The sequence below is a fragment of the Solea senegalensis genome, linkage group LG12, assembly GCF_019176455.1.
Source record: "Solea senegalensis isolate Sse05_10M linkage group LG12, IFAPA_SoseM_1, whole genome shotgun sequence".
In the NCBI taxonomy this organism is placed as follows: domain Eukaryota; kingdom Metazoa; phylum Chordata; class Actinopteri; order Pleuronectiformes; family Soleidae; genus Solea; species Solea senegalensis.
The window spans coordinates 12,218,748-12,237,887 of NC_058032.1; the positions used below are offsets into that span (position 1 = coordinate 12,218,748).

Below are 19,140 nucleotides of genomic sequence, written 5' to 3' on the forward strand. Positions count from 1 at the left end.
CTGATTTCTCATTGGAATTGGAAAATAGGTCACATAAAAAAAAAAACACTTAAAGCTATCACTGGTGGCCATGAAGCAAGCGTTTTAAACATGAAGGACGATAACATCCCTGTGGTCCTGCAGTCATGCAAACCTAAGCACTGGATTTGAAAGCATCTCTCAAACTTACTTTGGTTTCCTTGGTTAGCTGGTTAAACTGCTCTTGTAGGTAGCAGGAGAATTTTCTCTCCTCGTCGAGCTTCTTCTGCTCACTGACTAACTGATGGTTGAAATAGGCTTGGCACAAGTGAAGATTCTTCTCTAATACCTACAACATAGAAGAAGAAAATGATCTTTTGACCTCTGCCCAAGGTTATCTCTACTGTAAGCAGGATTCTGGATGCATTTTCTGGGTTTATGTGATGATCTGGATACAGGATTCTTTTTAAATGCTTGGATAACTTTGTTAAATAGTGATTTAGGAGACGCTTTAATCCAAAGCGATTTACAATAAGTGCATTTCACCATTTAGGTACGAACAAGGGCTAGAAGTAAGTGCGTGCTTCAAATATGCGAAACTAATAAGTGCTACTCATACGTGCGATGTACGAGTAAGAAATTATAACATACACTCAACATTCTTTATTCCTGTGGAAGTTTTCATGCACGCTTCTTTTTTTTCTTTTTTAAAATTGATCACCTGCTTTGGTGTCTGTTTGTATACCTGTATCCTCTTGTCCTTCTCCTCCAGCTCAGCAGTGGCCTGGGCCAGTATGTTTGTGAGCTCCTCTCTCTCCAGTAGGCTGCAATTCTGGCTGAAATGCTGCAGGTCTTGAAGAGTGTCCCTCATGTTCAGAAGCTTATGCTCTGTTTTCAGAAGCTGCTTTGCTAGATGGTCGCGACAGGTGCGGGTCTCACGGAGCATTATCTGCAGGACTTTGACGTGGCGTGCATGCCTGGCGAGAGTCTGGGGACAGGAGTGGCATCAAGCAAGAAAATGGAGAACGCTATATAAGGTCAATCATATTTTTTCTTTTTCCTTGAAGAAATGAACCAATTTGATGTCAAATGCACACAGATAAAACACCATTAAAGGTGCCCTCCAGAAGTTGTGTCTCAGAGCTTCCTCTCCACAAGGATTTTACCATTTTAGATTAGACAGAGGAGAAACCAGAGGGACATAACCAACCAACCTCAGCAATCCTGCTTTCCATCTCCTCGAAATGCTGTAGTGCGACTGTGTGGTGATGCTGGAGCTTATTCAGCATCTGGTTCTCGTTCTGGACCTCGATCAGCTGCCGCTGCAAGCCACACACACGGTTCTTTATCCCCACCCTGGCGTTCAAGTCGCTAAGCTGGAACTTAAGCTTTGAAAACTTTGGGGGTTGACATTCATCAGTGCCTTGGAGTTTTTTACCTGTAGAAGAGAATCATAGGTTTACTTTTTCACGCTATTATAGCACTTGGCATCCGTAGTGTTGCATCACTGCCTTCTGGATTTAAATATCTACTCCTGATAGTTTGAAATTGAACAATCTATTTTTGTGTAACTCCAACTGCACACAGGTGGACACATGAGAAATAAAGCACCTCTCTTTCTCCCTGAGTGTTGTGTCAGTTGTGACATGTCTGAGGACATGGCCTCAAAAAACATGGCCTCTGATGACATGCCATCGAAAGACGTGGCCTCAGATGCCATTGCCTCTGATTGCGTGCCCTCTGAATACGTTTCTTCTGATGGCGTGGCCTCAAATCGAGGAGTCTTTGATGACGTGGTCTCTAATAACGTAGATTTTCCTTCACTGTCAGATGTGTCATGGAGAGTGTTCGAGTCACAGGAGGGAGCAAACAATTGGTGAGTGTCAGTGCTGCAGTCTGCATCTTCATCATCATCATCATCATCATCATCATCATCGTCGTCATCGTCGCCATCGTCGTCATTGTCGTCGTCATCATCGTTATCATAATCATCCGTGTGAGGTGAACCCTCCTCCTGCAGGCTCTGGACGCTCTCAGAAATTTCTTCAACAGGCTTTTTCACTGTGGGAAAGAAAAATCAAAACCCTTATATGACAATTCAAAATAAACTAATGACCATATTGCTCTTGACATGGAATATAAGTATATACATACAAGTAAATATGTAAAAAGTACAGCTTTTTTGATTTTTTTTTTTAGGATTGCAAGGAAATGGGGCCACAAAAGAGCTGCACGCAACTCTCAATCAGTCTTTTAGACATTGCAGTTTTACCATTTTCTTGCTCTTCAGAGTTGTCCTTGCACTCTCGTTGCTCCATACTGAAGAAGAAACAAAAGAGAACACATTGACTGGATTGTTGTGTGGAGGGTTCCAGAAATCCGTTCTGGATTTGTTTTTGTGTATGCTTTAAAAATGAATGGACTCTCTCCTTTGATCTGCTGTGACGTCATGAACCAGAGAACAAATATGTCACACATCTGACATCACACACTGAGTTCCACAATTACTTTCTGCTTTGCTTCATTTATGATAAAATCAACAGTGAATTGAGTTTGGTCAACGCAGCATTGAACCAGGTTGGAAACACTTTGTTTCTAAGCAAATAAAGACATCAGTGTACTTCACTGTTGTCATGGTAACGAGTGAAACGATGAAACCTCCCCGTCAGCTTGAAAAATGTAAAATCTGAAATGTCAGAAATGAAACATTACGGATGCCAACTGCTGTTAAATACCACCACAGAACAACCAACCAAACCAAACCAAATTTGCAATGAATGGGTTTCATTGCAAATCAAACACTAATTAACTACCTCCCAGCAGCAATTGTCACCAAAATAGAGTGATAACTGTCCAAGGTATACACCGCCTATAGCCCTATGTCAGCTGAGATCAGCACAGCACCCCCGAACCTCATGTGGAGGATTAAGCAGTAGAAGATGGATGAAGTTTCTTTGCAGTGTCCAACAGCAGAAGAGACCTGTATGAGTAGGCAATGGAGCAGCCAATAAGGACACATAACTGTGCTGTGCATTAGTACATTATGCTGCAATGTTATTATAGAATAACTAATAAATGATGCCATGAAAACCATGTCTACTGTATACTGTGTAGGTATTGATGCTGCTCATCTGTCTATCTATGGCAAGCGGTTTTAACACTTAATTGGCAGACAGTATATTTACTACCGATATCTGCAACGTCATGAATATCTGTCTACAATACATCTCCAATGACAAACCCCACACAAAATGTGTCACTTTGACGTGTAAAAACTGAATTGCAGATATCTAACGCTGTAGTTTTGACTAGTAACAATGACGCCACATTTATCTGCGACTACAATTCATACCAGTCAAAATTTAAATGACGACAAGTCAAAGTGACGTCACAGTCATTTGTAATGGTAATTCCGGACCATCAAATTTAAATGCGTTTAAATAGGCTACCGTACACGGAACGTCACGTGTCATTTGAAGCCCGTTCCGATTGGTCAAATGTCTTCATGACAACTTCCGGTTCAATGGAGCACACGATTTGAATCTCTCCCGTGAGCGACGTGTGTTTTAACCTCATCCTCGTATTTACATCGACTACAGACAACCAACGTTTGGTAACCGAACATTTTATGTTGTGTGAAAGTATGGGTGTGTAAAAGTTATGTATTTTAGGGAGCACTGTATCATGAAACAGCAAGGTGCTAACGATTACTAACGACTGTAGCTGTGGCCACTTTGTTTATATACAGATACATGTATGTTAGCTTATTAAATGACCTCGTTAACATATATAGATATATGTATATATCTATATATGTCTATATACACATATACATATATATAATGTTGCTGTTGTATTTGCACTGTACTCACAGAGGAAAGAGGAAACTATGAATGATGATAACCGCAGGTTATTTGAAAGAGTTGCTAAAAAGATGGGGTGGACGGATCAAGAAGGATTGGACGGAGCAGAGAGGAAGGTGTGTTCAACATTTGTCTGTCTCTACAGTTTGCATTGTTTGTGTACTAATATATTAAAAGAAAATGTATAAAGAAAACGTTTAATACATTACAAACTAAACCTTGTCAAATTTAGTGCGTTTTGCAGCATTAACAGGATTCTGACAACAAACTCAACCATGATTAAGAAGAAAAGCCAACCCTTATCACTATACAACACTAGGGCTATACAATATGCCATATTTTAGTGTTCCAGTTAAATTAAATTAAATGTGTTTTTATGTTGTTTTTTTTCTCTCTCATATATTAAATAGAGCTGAGTACAACCGTTTTGTGACATTCATAGACAAAACTTTAATTCACAGATAATAATTGTGGTCATTTTTGTTTTAGCTGCATTCCAGTTTGGTTTTAATAATTTTGTCTGTATTGTTTTTTGTGTGTCTTAACTGTTGCTAGTTGATTAGCACAATTGGCAAGACTCGTCATGGTGCGATAAGTGGGCATCCTGCAACAATTTACCTCTCTGGAAGTGAAGATGAAGCAGAGAAGGAGAACTTGTGCTCCAAGGGCAATGACTACAGAAACAAGTCTTTGATTGAGTCCAGTGACGATGACTTTGACCAGTGTGAGTGAGTTAATTTGTATCAAAATAGAATGAAGATGGAGTGAGTCTACACACTAACTTGAACATTTTGTCTTTTTATTCTGTAGTTCTTGTGGGAAGGGCGACACCGAGAGCTAAACCATTAGCACAGAAAACCTGTAGCGCTACAAAGAAGGAATAGTATGGCAATTCATTTTTACAGGAAGTCTTCTCATGAAGCAAATATTTGTCCTGCTTCACCTTTAATATATCTTATGAAAGTGTATGACTTCTAAATCATTTCCTTCTTTTTTTTTTAAGTTCAACTGTGGTTGTGGTGAGCTCTGACGATGAAGACGATTTTGAATCATGTAAGTAACCTTTCTGTTTTATAATTACTGACAATAAATGAGCCAAACTCTTAACGTTGTGGATCATATACTCCCTCCAATTAATCTTCTTCCATGTTTAAGTTCTGCAGCGAGTGAAAACACCTACCACCAAGCCTAATAAAAAATCACAGAGTGCGAGTGAAGACAGGTGAGATTGTGTTGTATTTGTTTCTCATTTAAAAGTTTGGTCACTGAAAACCTGTTTTTGAAAGTATGTGATTTACCTCTGTTCTTCTTTAAAGCTTTAAAAACTTCATTGTGGATGATTACTCATCAGGTGATGACTTTATTGAGACACGATTTTCTTTAAAAGGTATGACATTAGAATGCACAATTGAATGTGGATGTAAAATAAAAAACAAACAAACAAACAAACAACAACATTGACCCAGATGTGTTTGAGATGGATGTTTGATTCTGTGTTTCAGTGCCAAAGAAAAGCAACACACCAGCATCCAAGCCTCCTCCGAGGAGACCACTATCTCAATTGGAGTCCCCAGTCTTTTTTGGTGACAGTGATGATGATGTTGATAATATTTTGGTCAAGAGCACTTGGAAAACCCGCCACTCCAAACCTCAATTGGCCACAAAAACTAACAGTGATACTCCTCTTCTGTGCGGTAAAGATGAGAGTTTGCCGTCTCCGCCTGTCTCTTCTGTCTCATCTCCATTTTCTTTTCCTCCACCAAAAACTCCAACATTGCCCAAGTGTACTTTTTCCACATCTTCTAAACTGGACGAGTCTGCCAGCTCTGATGATGAGTTTACATCCTTGCTGGACAGACTGAAAAGGAAAAACAAACTCAGTGGCACGTCATTCTCACCCAAGAACACCAAAGGTAACCACAACCACAAACCAACACAAATCTTCATTGTACTTGTGAAGCTGACAAACGTCTTTTCGGCGTTGTTTTTCCTTTTTAAATGTAGAGTGTAGCAAGAAGCCTCCTGTCTTAGTCCCTCCCACAGAGAGACGCACAATGCCAGCCTCTAAATCCTTAGGGGAAACACCTCTGAAAACACCAGGGAAATCCACCATGGTGAAACCTACAGTCAGTCAGACGGAACCCAGACACGGCCCCACCAGCAGGTACGTTGGCTTCTGAACAGTTTTTAGGTACAACCTTGAATGCTGAACAAACACTTCAGTGGTTGTAATGATATTTATGTATTGTGTAATGTGGGGTTCGGCAATGGTGGTCACTCAATTTGACATTTGTCTTCCTTTTGCTTGTAGGGTGGCACTGTGTAAGATCCCAGGCTGCTTCTTACAGTCACTCTCAAACCCAGGCTCCAGCTTTGGCCACAGTTTCAAGCAGAATAAGGGAAACCTCACTGCTAAACTCTACCAGCTGTACAACACCAGTGTATTCGACAGCAAGGTGGTGACTAATAATACTTTCCCTTGTTGTGTTTATTTTATTCATAAAGATGTCTGATTTAAAGCTGCAGTTTTTATGAACCTTTAGATTCTTTGTTGATGTTGTTATTCTGCTTCTGTTTAGTCTCCGTGTGTATACGGCAGCCGTGCAGGGGGCAGGAGAGGGCAAGAGACGTTTATGCTGTCATACTGAGTTTTCTGTACAATGGAATTTTACTTTTTTTTTTTTTTTACATTTTCACTCATATGCAGCGTTCTCGCTTTAATCAGAATATGTTATTATGGGTTTGTTACATTTGCTTCTTCAGAATTAAAATAACAAGGATATAAGATTAATAAAACACAATATTAGATAAAATATAAAGCTTAATATGAATAACATAAGTATAAGTAGACCCAGGTTTGTGACCCGGTCGAAACAAGGGCCTTTCTGCTTGGAGTTTGCATGTTCTCCCCGCGTGTGCGTGGGCTTTCTCCGGGTTCTCCGATTTCCTCCCACAGTCCAAAAACACGCAGATTTGGGGATTAGGCAAATTACACACTTTAAATTGACCGTGAGTGTGAGAGTGGACGGTTGTGGCCCTGTGACGGACTGGCAACCTGTCCAGGGTGGACCCTGCGAGCAGGGATTGAGCAGGGATTGGCACAGCGCCCCTCATGTGGAGGATAAGTGATAGAAGATGGATGATTTAATGATTGAATGAAGTATCTGCTTATTAAGTGATATGCCCTTTTAGGTTCTATGACAATAGTAAATAAATAATAAATAGAATGTGTGAACAGTTAAAGTGACTTGAAACAGACTGTTGATGTTATGCTGTCAAACCCACAAGAGCAACATTATTCACCTAAGCAGCAGAGACATATTGCACATGATATATTATACCATGTATTTTGTTATTGCACAAGTGATTTATTTATTTACTTTTCCAGCTTCCTGCTGACATGTCGGTGACCTGGAATAAGAAAATGCGGAAAACGGCAGGTTACTGTATCACAGGGCAGGAGCGAGGTGGTGGAAGCCGCTACGCCCGCATAGAACTGTCAGAGAAAGTCTGTGATTCTGCAGGTAATGCTTTAGTAAAGTAACAAAATTCATCTGCTCGATTTTTTTTTATTTAATTTTATTTCCTAAAAGTATGTATCACTTGTCATGCTTGAAAATGATTTTTGTTCCATTTAAATTTCTGCTTCCCAGATCGTCTCAGGGACACACTGATACATGAGATGTGTCACGCTGCCACATGGCTGATTAATGGTGTAAGGGATGGACATGGAAACTTCTGGAAGTTTTACGCTCGCAAGTCCACAGTTGTGCATCCTGAGCTGCCCATGGTCACTCGCTGCCACACTTACGACATCAAGTACAAATTCCAGTATCAGTGCACCCGTTGCCAGAACACGTAAGTCAACCCTCATATTGTCTGAAATAATAACACTACAATTCAACATTTTCCAGGCTTGTGATCGCCATCCACCTAATTGTTGCGGTGTCATTCTTCACAGTATTGGGCGTCATTCCAAGTCACTGGACACACAGAGGTTTGTGTGTGCCCTCTGCACAGGTCACCTCGTCCTGCTGACTCCTGCCAAGCCGCGCGCCCCTGCGCCTTTTGCCAGCTTTGTCAAAGAGAACTATGGGACCGTACGTCAGGAGCTGTCTGGACAAAGCCACGCAGAAGTGATGCGCAAGCTCAGTGCAGACTTTGCCTCCAAAACTAAACTCAGTCAAAGCTGAGACGATGTGGACAGAGCCGCACACTCGCAAGAAACCTGTCCAGATTTTCAAATACCTCAGCCAACTGGTCTTACATCATCAGGGAGCAGCTGTGAATATTAGTACTGTTTCTATTCTTATACTTTTAATGATATTTTATTTGTGTCCGTATGTGAACATATACTGGATCTGGTGTAACAGGGAAAAACTGAGCCTAATCATCAGCATGTTATCGTTCATGTTATTGGGTGTTTCTTTGTGTATGTTTGTGTCTTTGATGAGTTGGTGTTCCTGTTTTGGATTGCAGTATGATTTGATCTATATGTATGTTTTTAATCTGCAATTATTTGCTGTTCCTGTCTTTAAATGTTATAATAAAGTTGATGTGTGACTGTGCTTCGAATGGACCCTTAAAATCCTTTGTATGTTTTATGTATGCGCTGTTGAAAATTATTTTATCTTGTACCTATAGAATGAACGTTTTTGTTAATTCGGTATTTTCAGCTTGCACAGAAAACTTAGTTTTAACATTGTAGTCCATGAGTGACACAGTTAGATTTTTTTTTTTCAGTGTCGGTCCCTTGGATTTATTGGGGCACATAAATATGCCCTAACATAACAAATACAACATAGCTATTGACATATGAAATACTATAAAATATGTGTAGGTGGAATAGGGTCAGTGGAGTTTTCTATTACTGTGCCTTTGCTTTCAGTTCTGCACTGATGTATAATTTTTCCCCTGTCCTTTTTACAAATGAGAAAATACAATCCTGTTTTTTTTTGGGTGGGTGAAACAGATTAAACATGCAGCCTCTTTCCCTTGTGTGCAACAGAAAAATAATTGAATTGCCAATCAGATTGAAAAGGTTGGCTAATGGATCTGCTGGATTAATGGTGAGTAAGTCTCATTTTTTTCCCCTTCTTGACAGGCACTAAAAGTTTTTTTTTCTTCTTCTTCTCACAACTTGCATTTTTTTTTTCTCAGGAAACCAGGTCGCCACTACATCATCTCCTACCTCATGAAGATGGTCAACATGTGTGTGCGCTTTGCCATAAACATGATGCCCACTACTCCTTTGGGTCCTGGCGATCACATGCTTCCCATCGCTCCTCGGATACACTCTCATTCCGCTCCTTACACGTTTCCTCTTGTGAGTCAAAAGCAATCGTCTTAATGTTTTTAATGAGAACTTGTCGGGTTTATGTCAGTGCTGACGGTGTAATGATGGAATTTTATATTGCAGCAGTTTCTCTGGACAGTCGAAGCAGCTCTTCTTTTAAGATCTGGAGAGGTGATACCTGTGACCCCGTGTCTGATCCTCTGTGCTGCCACCCAAGCCTGTGCAATGGTTTGTATTTTATTATGTGTACACATGTGCATTTTGCCTTCTCAAACTCACCCACAATATGCTTCACGCAGCAATTATACTGTATCCTTGAATGATTCCTGATTGTATTAGTTAGTTCAAACACAATGAAGATCATTTTGGGTTTTTTTTTTCCGCTATTGTTGCACTTCACTTTTTGTAGCCTTAGAATGAGCCTTTAAATGTACTTAAGGCAAGTGCCTTGCTTTGTAGAAACTGCCATCCACTGTCAATCTGGATTCCATTTTGAGTGATGAGATGTAAAGTATGTTATCTGGAAGTTGCTTTATCATTTAGACTTGTGTAGTGAATCATCCAGCTGCTTAAATACTTCCTGGAGTTAATTCTATTATGTAGAATTATAAATGCATCATTAATCTCATACAGAAATGAAAAAAAAACTAGCTTTAGTATATTTAATTTGTCTCACAAAGATAAATATGTTGTATATCTGCTTCATAATTCACCATACAAAACTGTCAAGAACACAGAGGAGTAAATGTACACACTAGATGCTACAAGGAAAACACATCCAACAATTAGCCACATTTCACAGACGATGAGACGTGTGGGGAAGGTGTGCGGGTCAGAGAGGTTTGGGCAGCTTCCCTGATTGTGATCGCCCCTGAAAGAGGCACAGGCACAAATCTGCAGGCAGCGCTGAGGTGAGACACCACTCCCCGATCGTCAGCGCTTACCTAACGGCTTAACATTGAAAGAACAAGAAACATAGTATAATTCAAGCACCCATCGATGGCTAAATCTTCACAATGTATAAACTGTAGTGTAAATCAAAGCTCTGGAATGTACTGTGCACTAAGAACCAATATTCTACACATTTTAATTTCATATATGCAGCATTTCAAACAGAGAGTATTCTCTTATGTTATGCAAATATAAATTGGATTTTAAATCAGTGGAAGATGATTGGGATATTATTTGATGTATGCAACACGTAAATCTCTTTGTATGGCACGACTTAATAACAATAATAATGATGAGGGAAATGTTCTCTCAATGTGTGTGGGTTCTCTCCAGGTTCTCCGGCTTCCTCCCACAGTCCAAAAACATGCAGATTAGGTTAACTGGACACTCAAAATTGAACATAGATAGACTGGTGACCTGTCCTGGGTGAACCCCGCCTTTCCCCTATGTCAACTGGGACTGGCTCCAGCTCCCCCGTGATCCTCGTGTGGTGGACAAAGCAGTAGAAAATGAATGAATGAATGAACTACATCTATAAATAAGAGCAGCATTATATGAAAAAAACACCATTTTGTCTCTTTGATACTGCATCACCAACCCAAACACCATGACTCATGTCTTCAGTACAGACAGGTTTTCTTCATAATGCGCAGAAACTCCTGCTGGTTGACTTCTCCATCTCCGTCCCTGTCTGCTTCATCGATCATTTCCTTCACAAACACAGCATCGGAGGTGTGTTGACATTATTTAAAACTACAGTCTATGATGGGATGTGCAATTTGTACATTACTTGTTACATATTTACCTGCAGCTCTTCGTCCGTCAGGTTCTCGCCAAGCTCTTTGGCCACTCTCTTCAGATTCCTGAAGGAGATCTTTCCGGTCTCATCATCATCAAACAGCCGGAAAGCTTTTAGGATTTCCTCTTTGGAGTCTTTCTCTGCCTGAAGGGACAGAGGACGGAGGACGTTTTACCAAAAAACACTTCCTTAGTAAGGCTGACTAATGGAAGCGGAGGTTGCGGGAACAATGTTAAAGTTTGAAGGCAACGAGAGTCCAGTGTGTAACATTTAGTAGGGTATATTGGCAGAAATGATAATTGTATAATATCGATAAGTATGTTTGTTTAAGTTTATAATCACTTAAAAATAATAATAAGCCTTTTATATGTCTGGAGGCTGCCGTCTTGCGCCACCATGTTTCTGCGGCAGCCTGCAAGTTTCATTACACTCTGCTGTTTCACCATTAGATAGAATAGAATAGAAAAGAATAGAACTTAATTGTCCAACAAGGTGGAAATTTGCCACAAATAAAATCATAACAGTAGGCATACACAATGTCATAAAAACAATAGAATAAGAGATGTCACTAATTCTCCCACACTGATCCGGAAAGTATGTTTCAATATGTACCATTTTCTGTGTCATGACACTGAGGAAGTCAGTGAAGGAGATCTTCCCTGTGCCATCTTTATCCACTTCACCAATCATCTTCTTGATCTCCTCTTTCTTTGGTTCAAACCCCAGAGCTCTCATCGCAACCTGGTACACACACACACACACACACAGAGAAGGATGGACATCGACATACACAGGAAAGTGTTCGTTTCCCCACCTGTTGATTGACTGACTGATCGATTGTACTTACCTTGAGCTCTTTGACATCAATGTATCCAGAGCCGTCTGTGTCAAACAGCTCGAATGCCTCCCTGATCTCCTGCTTCTGCTCCTCAGTCAGCTCTGGTTTGGGGGCAGTCTTCTTACGAGGAGGGGGCACTGGACCCTGCAGGGATGGTCTCTTGGCACTGGTTGCCTGTTAGGGTATTAATAATAATAATAATAATAATAATACAAAAACACATCCTTGTTTACATCAACATTATATACATATGTATATACATATATATATACATTACTGAATTAGTGTCCCCACCTACAAACCAGAAGAATTGTGTAAATATCTATAACCTGTAACAACTCAGTAATGTATGTTTAGGCTATAAAGACAGTACAAGACATTTTGACTCACCATTAGTGACTGTTTATTTGATTGACTAAAATGACAGAGACCTGCAAATCTATTGAGCAATCAATGTTTTCCTCAGGGCGAAGAAGAATCCTCCCTCTCATTCAGGGAGGAAGAGGAGAGAGAGAAACGGCCTCCGCGTCACACCAGTGACACAAATTAAGCCTTTAACAGCGCTAAATGTTAGATAATATCTTATTCTTTAAAACATATTCCTGTTTTTTAAAAATCTAGCAGAGACAGCGACCTAAATGTAGAGGAAATAACAGCCTGTAGCGACCACCATGCACAGATTCAGCTAGCTGTTGGTGATGGAGCCTGGGGTGTGTTTCATTTGTCCATCCCATGTGTCTGCAGACGTTCTGTCACCGCTTGTGTCTTCGCTGAGGGCGAGGCGGGCACAAGCCGGAGTAGAAATGAAACGCACCAGTCGGGCAAAAAGATGATTGGCTGCTGAAAATCACGGGGCGAAAGACACGAAAACAAAAAAAAAAATGCAGCGCTTCAGAGAAGGTGAATTTAAAATATCCCGAACTTCACACACGGTTCATATACATTTCTGTGGAGTAGGGGAATGAGAACACCTGAAAACACTCATGTACTTTGTTAAGAATAGTAACAACAGCAACATTAATGTGTATGAATGTACACTTATGCGTGTATAAGAAATAAGTGTATAGTAATAAATAATTAATAATCTAATACAGATAACATTTTATAATACATTTGCTGTGAATAGTCTACTACATTTGTGATAAGTTAATAATATAATATAGATCATTATTTACATCTATGTATATTCTTTACACTTCTGATTTTTATATAATATAATATAACATAATATAATATAGATAGGGGTCCAAGAGAGAATATAATACATAGTTCAAGGGGTAGGATTAAATAAGTTCTTACTTCTTCCTGCCCCCTTTTTGTACATGAGTGTGGAGAACATTAAATAGGTTGGTTTTTTTTTGTCTTTTGTATGCATTACATGTTTGAAATAAACAAAATACAATGACAACAACAATAATAATATTAGGTCCATGTCTATTCATTTTTATATTTTACATGTGTATAGATCACTATATCTGGTAAAGCAATACTGTACAATATAATTCTATATGCAATAAATAAACTGTACTTGTCCTCGGGCACTCATAGTACAACAACTGCAGAACAGTACACAATATGACAGCATTTAGAATACATGCTATGCAATACAATGAACAACATATTGAACCTTAAAAGCAATCACATTGCTATAATATTCACCCACAACATCTACAACCTCTACACAGAGTGACAAAATATAGTATATATCACTGATTAATTACCTTCTGACAGAGCCATTACAACAAAATCTGTGACCATATGCGTGACATTCATTTCATTTCCCATTTCTCACTTTTCTCACTTTTCTCACTTTTCTCCTCATATAATGTGCATTTTCAGCACTCCAATAAATGACAAAAACAAACAGTCCTTCAATACAATTAAACAATCATATTACATCATAATGTGTGAGCAGAACAAGAACAAAAACACGATATCAGAGAAGAAAACTGAAATGAAACTAAAAAATAATCATATTAATGTTGACGGTGATTCGGGGGGCGCGGTCTCCGAGGTGGGCGGTTGTTAAACCATGTTCTCGGTCCTGATTGGTTTGAATTGTGGCGTTCTTTGACGTACTCTGAATGTGATTGGCTGTTCGCTGAAGCCATGTTTGTGCTGAGCGTCAGCTCCGCCAATAACAGAGCTGCTCTCACTCAGCTGATTCATGCTGTACATGGACTCAGCGGGACGGTTGTAAGCGGTTCTGACTGAGCGCAGGTAAGAGGAAGTTAAACTGAGTTTTCCTCTGTAGACTTTAAGTTAATAACAATACTTTTCTTCACATACAGCTGCTGTCTTTGTAAAGTTTTCACCTCACTGCCTTCCTGTTAATATCACTTCTCAGTCGTCATGGCCACGCGTCTCAGACCGGTGAGTGTCTTATTATGAATCCAGTTTTTTTAAGTGCTGGCGTTTACCTTGATTTAAAGCTGCAGTGCGTACATTTAGGTGGATATTTGTTGATGATTTTCTTCTTCCTCAGTTTGGTCTTTGTGTTCATAAACGGTGTACATTTGTGGGCCCTTCATCTAAAAACGGGCTCTATCAATTTATACTTCATTTTCGTACATTTTATCATCACTACATACTTCCATGCCTCATTTGTGTGGAGGTTTACACAATACTTCCTCGCGGGGGCAGTGCAGAGCACCAAGTCACATTAAAAGTGGTTTTTATTGTGCTTAATAGAAATAGACTGAAACACGAATGTAAGACTACTAAATGTAAGTCGTGCCATTAATAATATATAATAATATAATAAATGGGCCTTAACACTGTAGAGCAGGATTTGTGTGTATACAGCAGCAGAGCAGGAGCTTAGGGTTTACTCTGTATAACTGCTGAACAACTAGGTTTTTTGAGCAGTAGAAGTTCAGTAGAATAGTTTTACCCGTGTGTTTTATATATTTTTTTTATAATCTATATGTTGTCCTGGTGCAGTGTAATAAGCGGTGTGCAGTCATTGGGGGCTCTGGCTTCCTGGGCAGACACCTGGTGGAGAAGCTGTTGGAGCGAGGCTACTCTGTGTCAGTGTTTGACATCCATCAGAGCTACGAGTTGCCTGGGGTCACCTTTCACCAGGGAGACCTCTGCAACAAACAGGTGAGGGCATACGGACACTGTCAGTCTGTGTGAGATTAACCAAGTCTTATGAGTTTCAACCTGGTATTTGACCTTTTTATTGATTATTTTCCACCTCACTCCTGCGTAAAGCAGAGTTTAAAGCATGCTTTTACAATTATTGCAATCACTTTAGTCAAAATAATATATACTAGTGAAATTTTCATTTAATCCAATGCTAACCCTAACTAACTCTTTTACAAAAAAGTTAAATGCATCTTCAGCTGCAGCTGTGATGTTAATTGGTCTCTGTGTTGCCCCGGTGCAGACTCTCCTGCCAGCGCTGAAGGACGTATCCCTGGTATTCCACTGTGCTTCTCCAGCTCCTGGCAGTGATAACCGTGCATTGTTTGAGAAAGTCAACATCCAGGGCACACGCACTGTTATTCAGGCCTGCAAAGAAGCTCAAGTACAGGTGAGGTAGCTACTTCTGGATTTACTTTTAAAGTCTGAGAGCGGCCATTTAAGTGGTTTACCTGTTTGCTTTTGGCAGAAATTGGTCCTGACAAGCAGTGCCAGTGTAGTGTTTGAAGGGACAGACATTAAGAATGGACGCGAGGACCTACCATATGCGAAGAAGCCCATCGACTACTACACAGAGACCAAGATTGAACAGGAGAAGGTCGGAGAATAATGAGTATAATTTAAGTTTCATCATCTACAGAGAAACCAAAAATCAGACAATTCACTTTATACTATATTCTTTTATTGAGATGATTGTTTCCAAAAGGAATATTGCATTTTTCTTCCTGTTTACGTGTTGTAGAGCACGATGTGATTATGATTCTATCTACATTACATCCACTTCTGTGAAAAACTCCAGTGAACACACAATAACCAGGTTAGGATATAGACGTGTCTACATATTGCTACTAAGATTGGAGTAATACCTTAATCGGAAAATGCTGTTTATGGCAGTGTTTAGCAATTATTTTGGTAAGTCATGTTATGTGAGAAAAACGTTTGAGTTCCAACTTCTCATATTTCATGGGGGGGAGGCGATTTTAACAGAATTAATCAGTGATTGAGAATTTTTCATGTTTTTCAGACAAACATCAATTCAAAGAAAAGACATTAGATGAATTTTTTAATCAACATTCCACAACAATGACAGAAGTGATTTCATCTTATCTAGACTTCCTTTAATTGCATGTCATCTTCTCCACGCTCTTCACGTATCAGTCACATCTAAGTCAAGTGAAGGAAGCAAACAACCAGAGCACCTTTGATTGAAGTTAACAGTGAACGTCTTCTCCTGTCCTTTGTTACAGTTGGTCCTCGCAGCTTGTGACAAAGAGAACGGTTTCTTCACAGTCGCCATCCGCCCTCATGGCATCTTTGGCCCCCGGGACCCACAGCTGGTTCCTATCCTGGTGGACACGGCTCGCAGGGGCAAGATGAAGTTCAAAATTGGGTATGTTTTTGGGGTTCGGGTTAATCACCAGTGAGTTGCATCAGTGCTGTTTCATCTATCAATGGATTCTAAAGAATGTTATTGATTTTCAGACATTTTATCGTCTACCAACGTGACCTGCTGCTCCATGTGGCTTGTAGAATGTACAGTATGAGTGACGGGGTGTGTATGAGTGAATAACAAGACTGTGTTAAGTACTTTGAGTCGTCATCAAGACTAGAAAATGCCATACAAATACACACCATTTACGTCTCAACACATTTATACTTTATTTCCTTCACTCCAATCACACAGTCACTAGCCTTTCTTCTTTGGAAAGTTTAATATGGAAGTGGAATAAGCACCACCTTCAAACAGTTGAGAGACAGTTGTTAGTTGTTTTTGGATACTTTAATACTTTGTGGTATTAAAGTTGCTCTGTGTTTGACTGCAAGAAGACAAGTGGGCCGTCTTATACTATATACCATCATTTATTTTCTCAAAACTGATTCCATAAAATTGGTAGTTCAGATAATGATTTTTATCAATACCCAACCCTAGTCTATACTCGGTAGTATTTCTCGATATTTTTCCACAGCGATGGGACCAATCTGGTGGATTTCACTTTTGTGGAGAACGTCGTTCATGGGCACATCCTGGCTGCTGAACACCTGAGGCCAGACTCGCCTATATGTGGAAAGGTGAGCAAACGAGAACGTTTTCATCCATCTGGCTTCGGACTCCAACCAGCATAAATCACTGTGCCGTCCTTATAAGATTAAATATTTGGTCTATTTATCCACTGCTTCACTTCCAGCCGTATCACATCACTAATGATGAACCAGTGAGATTCTGGGACTTCATGTCTGAGGTGCTGGTCGGACTGGGATATGCTGCCCCGCGCTACCGCCTCCCCTACACCTTTGTGTATGGACTGGCCGTCCTCCTCTGGCTGCTGGCTCTGATCTTGCGTCCGCTAGTATCATTCAAACCCACATTTACCCCAATGAGAGTGGCTCTGGCTGGAACCCACCACTACTACAGCTGTGAACGCGCTAAGCAGGACATGAGCTACAAACCGGTGGTCAGCCTGAAAGAGGGCATCGCCCGCACCGTGCAGAGCTACCCTCACCTCAGACAAGGGGCCTGATGTGAGGATGGAGATGAAGACTGTCGAGATAAGTAATTCTCTGGATGTTAGCACAGTCGTGGTGAAAATGAGGTGACAAAGTCACCCGTGAATAGACTAAACAAAATGGGAAACCTCACTATGTATACTGCATAATGTTTATATGTGTGATGGTTTTTTTTTTGCCAGCAGATGGCAGCAGAGACAGTCCTGGGTTTTGTTTGGCATTTACTGCAGTCGGTTATGAACAAGCACTTTTTTAAGTGAACAGATTCTGTCCGCTTAAATGTCCTGATCTTACACTTACAAATGCTCTGTTTTCATGTTTCACCTGTTGTGCTGTACACGCATTGAGATGCTGCTGATAAATGACGATACGTACATTCCACTCGGTGATCGTTCCTCCTGTTTGTTTTAAAATTGATGAGCGTGACGTCAAATGGCCACAAGTACATGTCTGTTTTGTGTGGGGCTGTTTTTTAAACACCTTGATGGTACCGAACTCAGTGATTTATTTCATAAAAATAGTGCTTGCAACATGAGGTGACAGTTTGGGATTGTGAGTATGATAAATGCCACAATGCCCCAAGCACATAGGAATGTTTATTTAATTTTTTTTCCAGGGCTTTTGTTGAAGAATTTGATCAGACCTTATGCACAAAAGCCTCAACCCGATGAATAAGGCAGTGACTGTGAGCCAGACCTGATCGCTTAAAACCAGTAGCTGAACTGAGGCAAATCCCTGGAGCCATTCAAAGATCTCAAAGTCAAGGCTGCTGTATATAGAGCTATTTTAAATTCACAGATGTTCACGTGGATAAAAAGTCAAGAAGAAGGATCAAATTGAGAGATAAAAAGGAATTCCCAATGTGGTACGTGATTCTGGTGTAAAAGACCGTTCCCATCCTGCGTAAAAATATACTCTTTAGTTCAGTCAGAGCTAATGTGACTGAAAGAAAAGGAATCAGCAATGAAAAAAACAAACCTTAAGGCTTACTGTGAGTGTGTGTGTGTGTGTGTGTGTATATATATATATATATATATATATATATATATATATATATATATATATATATATATATATGTGTGTGTACATATAAACACAGTATATGAAAATTAATTTATGTTTATTATTTTATTTGAATGATCCAGTATCAATTCATAAAATCACAAATTCAGCCTCAAACCAAAACACCAGAGGTGGAAAAGTACTGAAATATTCTACGTAAATGTGACACTGTTTTGATAAAAGTACAAGTAAAAATACTGGTCTGAAAGCGTACAAATGTACTCAAGTTAAGGTGAAAAGGTAGCTTGTCTAAAATTTAAAAGTAAAACTTGTATTGTTTTCCTGGGCTCTGCAAAGCGGAAAGGCACTTCCTACCTCTCCACCGTAGCGCCTCCTGGTGTGGGCACATCCGGTTGCGTACATTCAACCGCGGAAGAAGAAGAACAACTCTCGTTGTAGCTGCTGAGATGCAGAGCATCCACCGTGCCAGAGGGGGAGCTGTGTATCTGAGAGCAGACGTGCTAATTACGTCACTTCCAGGTACCTGGCCAATCACAGGACAGTGGGAAAGCTCTCGTTGGCTGGCCAATCACAACACAGTTTGCGTTCTGGGGGTGTGGTTTTGGTCTGAAACAGCATGGCTGATGAGAGCGTCAGTGAGGAGAAATTTCGATCGGCTCGTTTGCAGCAATTAGGAGGTTTTTCACCATGAAAACAAGTTAATATATGTAAGTAGACCTCCATAACTAACATTTGTGCGATACGAGCATTCAATATCACC

The 19,140-nt window shown here is 40.0% G+C and overlaps 3 protein-coding genes across 4 annotated transcripts; 2 read left to right on the forward strand and 1 right to left on the reverse strand.

Moving 5' to 3' along the window:
• Positions 1-3,471: 3,471 nt before the first annotated feature.
• Positions 3,472-8,396, forward strand: gcna (germ cell nuclear acidic peptidase). Of its 2 annotated transcripts, XM_044039713.1 has the most exons (13): positions 3,472-3,571; positions 3,833-3,937; positions 4,377-4,545; positions 4,632-4,704; positions 4,825-4,874; positions 4,977-5,043; positions 5,138-5,208; positions 5,324-5,734; positions 5,826-5,985; positions 6,133-6,277; positions 7,210-7,345; positions 7,475-7,679; positions 7,783-8,396. In XM_044039713.1, the coding sequence occupies exons 2-13, from the start codon at positions 3,848-3,850 to the stop codon at positions 8,012-8,014; spliced, it is 1,809 nt and encodes a 602-aa protein (XP_043895648.1). In that variant the 5' UTR covers positions 3,472-3,571; positions 3,833-3,847; the 3' UTR covers positions 8,015-8,396. The 2 variants fall into 2 exon arrangements, with proteins under 2 accessions (XP_043895648.1, XP_043895649.1); XM_044039714.1 differs by lacking the exons at positions 3,472-3,571; positions 3,833-3,937 and having other exon boundaries at positions 4,457-4,549.
• A 1,369-nt stretch (positions 8,397-9,765) lies between these two features.
• On the reverse strand, positions 9,766-12,431 carry cetn2 (centrin, EF-hand protein, 2). The gene is made up of 5 exons (XM_044039695.1): positions 12,096-12,431; positions 11,715-11,879; positions 11,480-11,608; positions 10,874-11,011; positions 9,766-10,778 (listed from the first exon to the last, which is right to left on the reverse strand). Exons 1-5 carry the CDS (start codon positions 12,096-12,098, stop codon positions 10,689-10,691), a joined length of 525 nt encoding a protein of 174 aa, XP_043895630.1. The 5' UTR covers positions 12,099-12,431; the 3' UTR covers positions 9,766-10,688.
• A 1,410-nt stretch (positions 12,432-13,841) lies between these two features.
• On the forward strand, positions 13,842-17,738 carry nsdhl (NAD(P) dependent steroid dehydrogenase-like). Its single transcript, XM_044039667.1, has 8 exons — positions 13,842-13,925; positions 13,997-14,078; positions 14,649-14,810; positions 15,097-15,243; positions 15,322-15,450; positions 16,100-16,242; positions 16,820-16,922; positions 17,039-17,738. Exons 2-8 carry the CDS (start codon positions 14,058-14,060, stop codon positions 17,369-17,371), a joined length of 1,038 nt encoding a protein of 345 aa, XP_043895602.1. The 5' UTR covers positions 13,842-13,925; positions 13,997-14,057; the 3' UTR covers positions 17,372-17,738.
• The last annotated feature ends 1,402 nt before the right edge of the window (positions 17,739-19,140 follow it).